This window comes from Olea europaea, unplaced genomic scaffold (assembly GCF_002742605.1).
Source record: "Olea europaea var. sylvestris unplaced genomic scaffold, O_europaea_v1 scaffold31145, whole genome shotgun sequence".
Taxonomy (NCBI): Eukaryota; Viridiplantae; Streptophyta; class Magnoliopsida; order Lamiales; family Oleaceae; genus Olea; species Olea europaea.
In genome coordinates, this window is record NW_019249904.1 from 1 (window position 1) to 1,324 (window position 1,324).

Genomic DNA, 1,324 nt, shown 5'->3' on the forward strand with positions numbered 1-1,324 from the left:
CAATGTAATAAGAGAGAATGACCCTGGCACAGACACAAGAAAGATCACAGAAAGTGGAAAACTGCAAGACATAAAAGATTCCCTAACAACATAGTACAGAGACGCCAATAGCTGCCGCCACCCCTCTCCTTTCTAAAAACAATGTAGGAATGCTGCATAAGAACTGGGTAGATGCAAAACGGAAGAAATACTATTCAGCTCTTCACAGAAAAAGATCATTCAAAAATATCAGGAAAAGGAGAGAGATTCCTGGCCAAAAGATACAGTGAGAAAATGCACATTCAAGGCAAAACTCATCCATCATGCCTAATCCTCCAGCAACATTGAATAAATCACAGAGATTCTGCATTTCAACTATGGTTTTACAGCGGCTCTCTAAGTCTGAACAATGACAACTCACGATGCAATATCTTACTAAAATTATCTATTGAAGGATAACTCCATAGATAATATGGTAGCGAGGCAGAATATAATATTTCATTAATTTTCTGCATACAGTTATTGTGCTGTATACAGGGTCCAGGGACGTGCCAAGTTAGCAAAGTTCAGCATGTTTCCTCCATCAAACTAGCCAACATAAGAAAATAGTTTGTGTCCTCAAATGACCATCTTATTTTTCATGAAGGCCCTCACTACTTGCACTTACATAAGAAATATGAAAATAAAAGATAAATGATTCCTCAAAAATTACTGTGTGGAACGGCAAGTGGAAAAAATGAATTAAGTGGTGAGGGTCACCGTTCAGTCTAACAACAAAACAAGCACGGAAAGCTTAAAGGTCAAACCTCCTTCCTCCCCAGAATTCCCTGATTTCCTGCATGGCTTGCATTACCAACTCTTGAAAGCCAAAACTGGTAACCATTACGAATCCATAAGGGAACACCAATTGATAGGCAAGCAACCATGAGAGGTAGCGTCAAAGATAATCCAAGAAGAACTGATGACTTGCTGCACAAAATTACAGATAGAAATGTCAATTACATCTCACTGCCACGTCAAGTTACTCTTTTTTCCCTGGGGAGGTAGAGTGGCTCAACGAAATATTGAGTATTTATAAGTGAAACACTTTGTTTGCAATTATAAGGACACTGAGAATAATAACTTTATACCTCAGAAAGGAAAGCAACAGTCCAACTGAAGTGCTCAGCAACCAAGCTATAAAGCCATACTGCTTAACATGGAAAGTAAAGTTCAATATGAAAATAAATAAATAATAATAATAACTCCAGAGGCTAAGATGCAGAAGAAATGAGCAAAGTTTGTACATAAAACCTAAATACACATCAGGATACATTTCATGCATTATGAATAGGGAAAATTGCAG

The 1,324-nt window shown here is 37.5% G+C and overlaps 1 protein-coding gene across 1 annotated transcript; it reads right to left on the reverse strand.

Moving 5' to 3' along the window:
* Positions 1-6: 6 nt before the first annotated feature.
* LOC111385290 (calpain-type cysteine protease ADL1-like) lies at positions 7-1,318 on the reverse strand. Its single transcript, XM_023009673.1, has 2 exons — positions 1,110-1,318; positions 7-948 (listed from the first exon to the last, which is right to left on the reverse strand). The coding sequence occupies exons 1-2, from the start codon at positions 1,301-1,303 to the stop codon at positions 780-782; spliced, it is 363 nt and encodes a 120-aa protein (XP_022865441.1). The 5' UTR covers positions 1,304-1,318; the 3' UTR covers positions 7-779.
* Positions 1,319-1,324: the final 6 nt, after the last annotated feature.

Coding starts and splice junctions, on each gene's coding strand:
- LOC111385290 (XM_023009673.1), bottom strand. CDS start 1,303: ATGCATGAAATGTATCCTGATGTGTATTTAGGTTTTATGTACAAACTT. Junction 949..1,109: donor CTGTTGCTTTCCTTTCTGAG/GTATAAAGTTAT, acceptor AATTTTGTGCAG/CAAGTCATCAGTTCTTCTTG.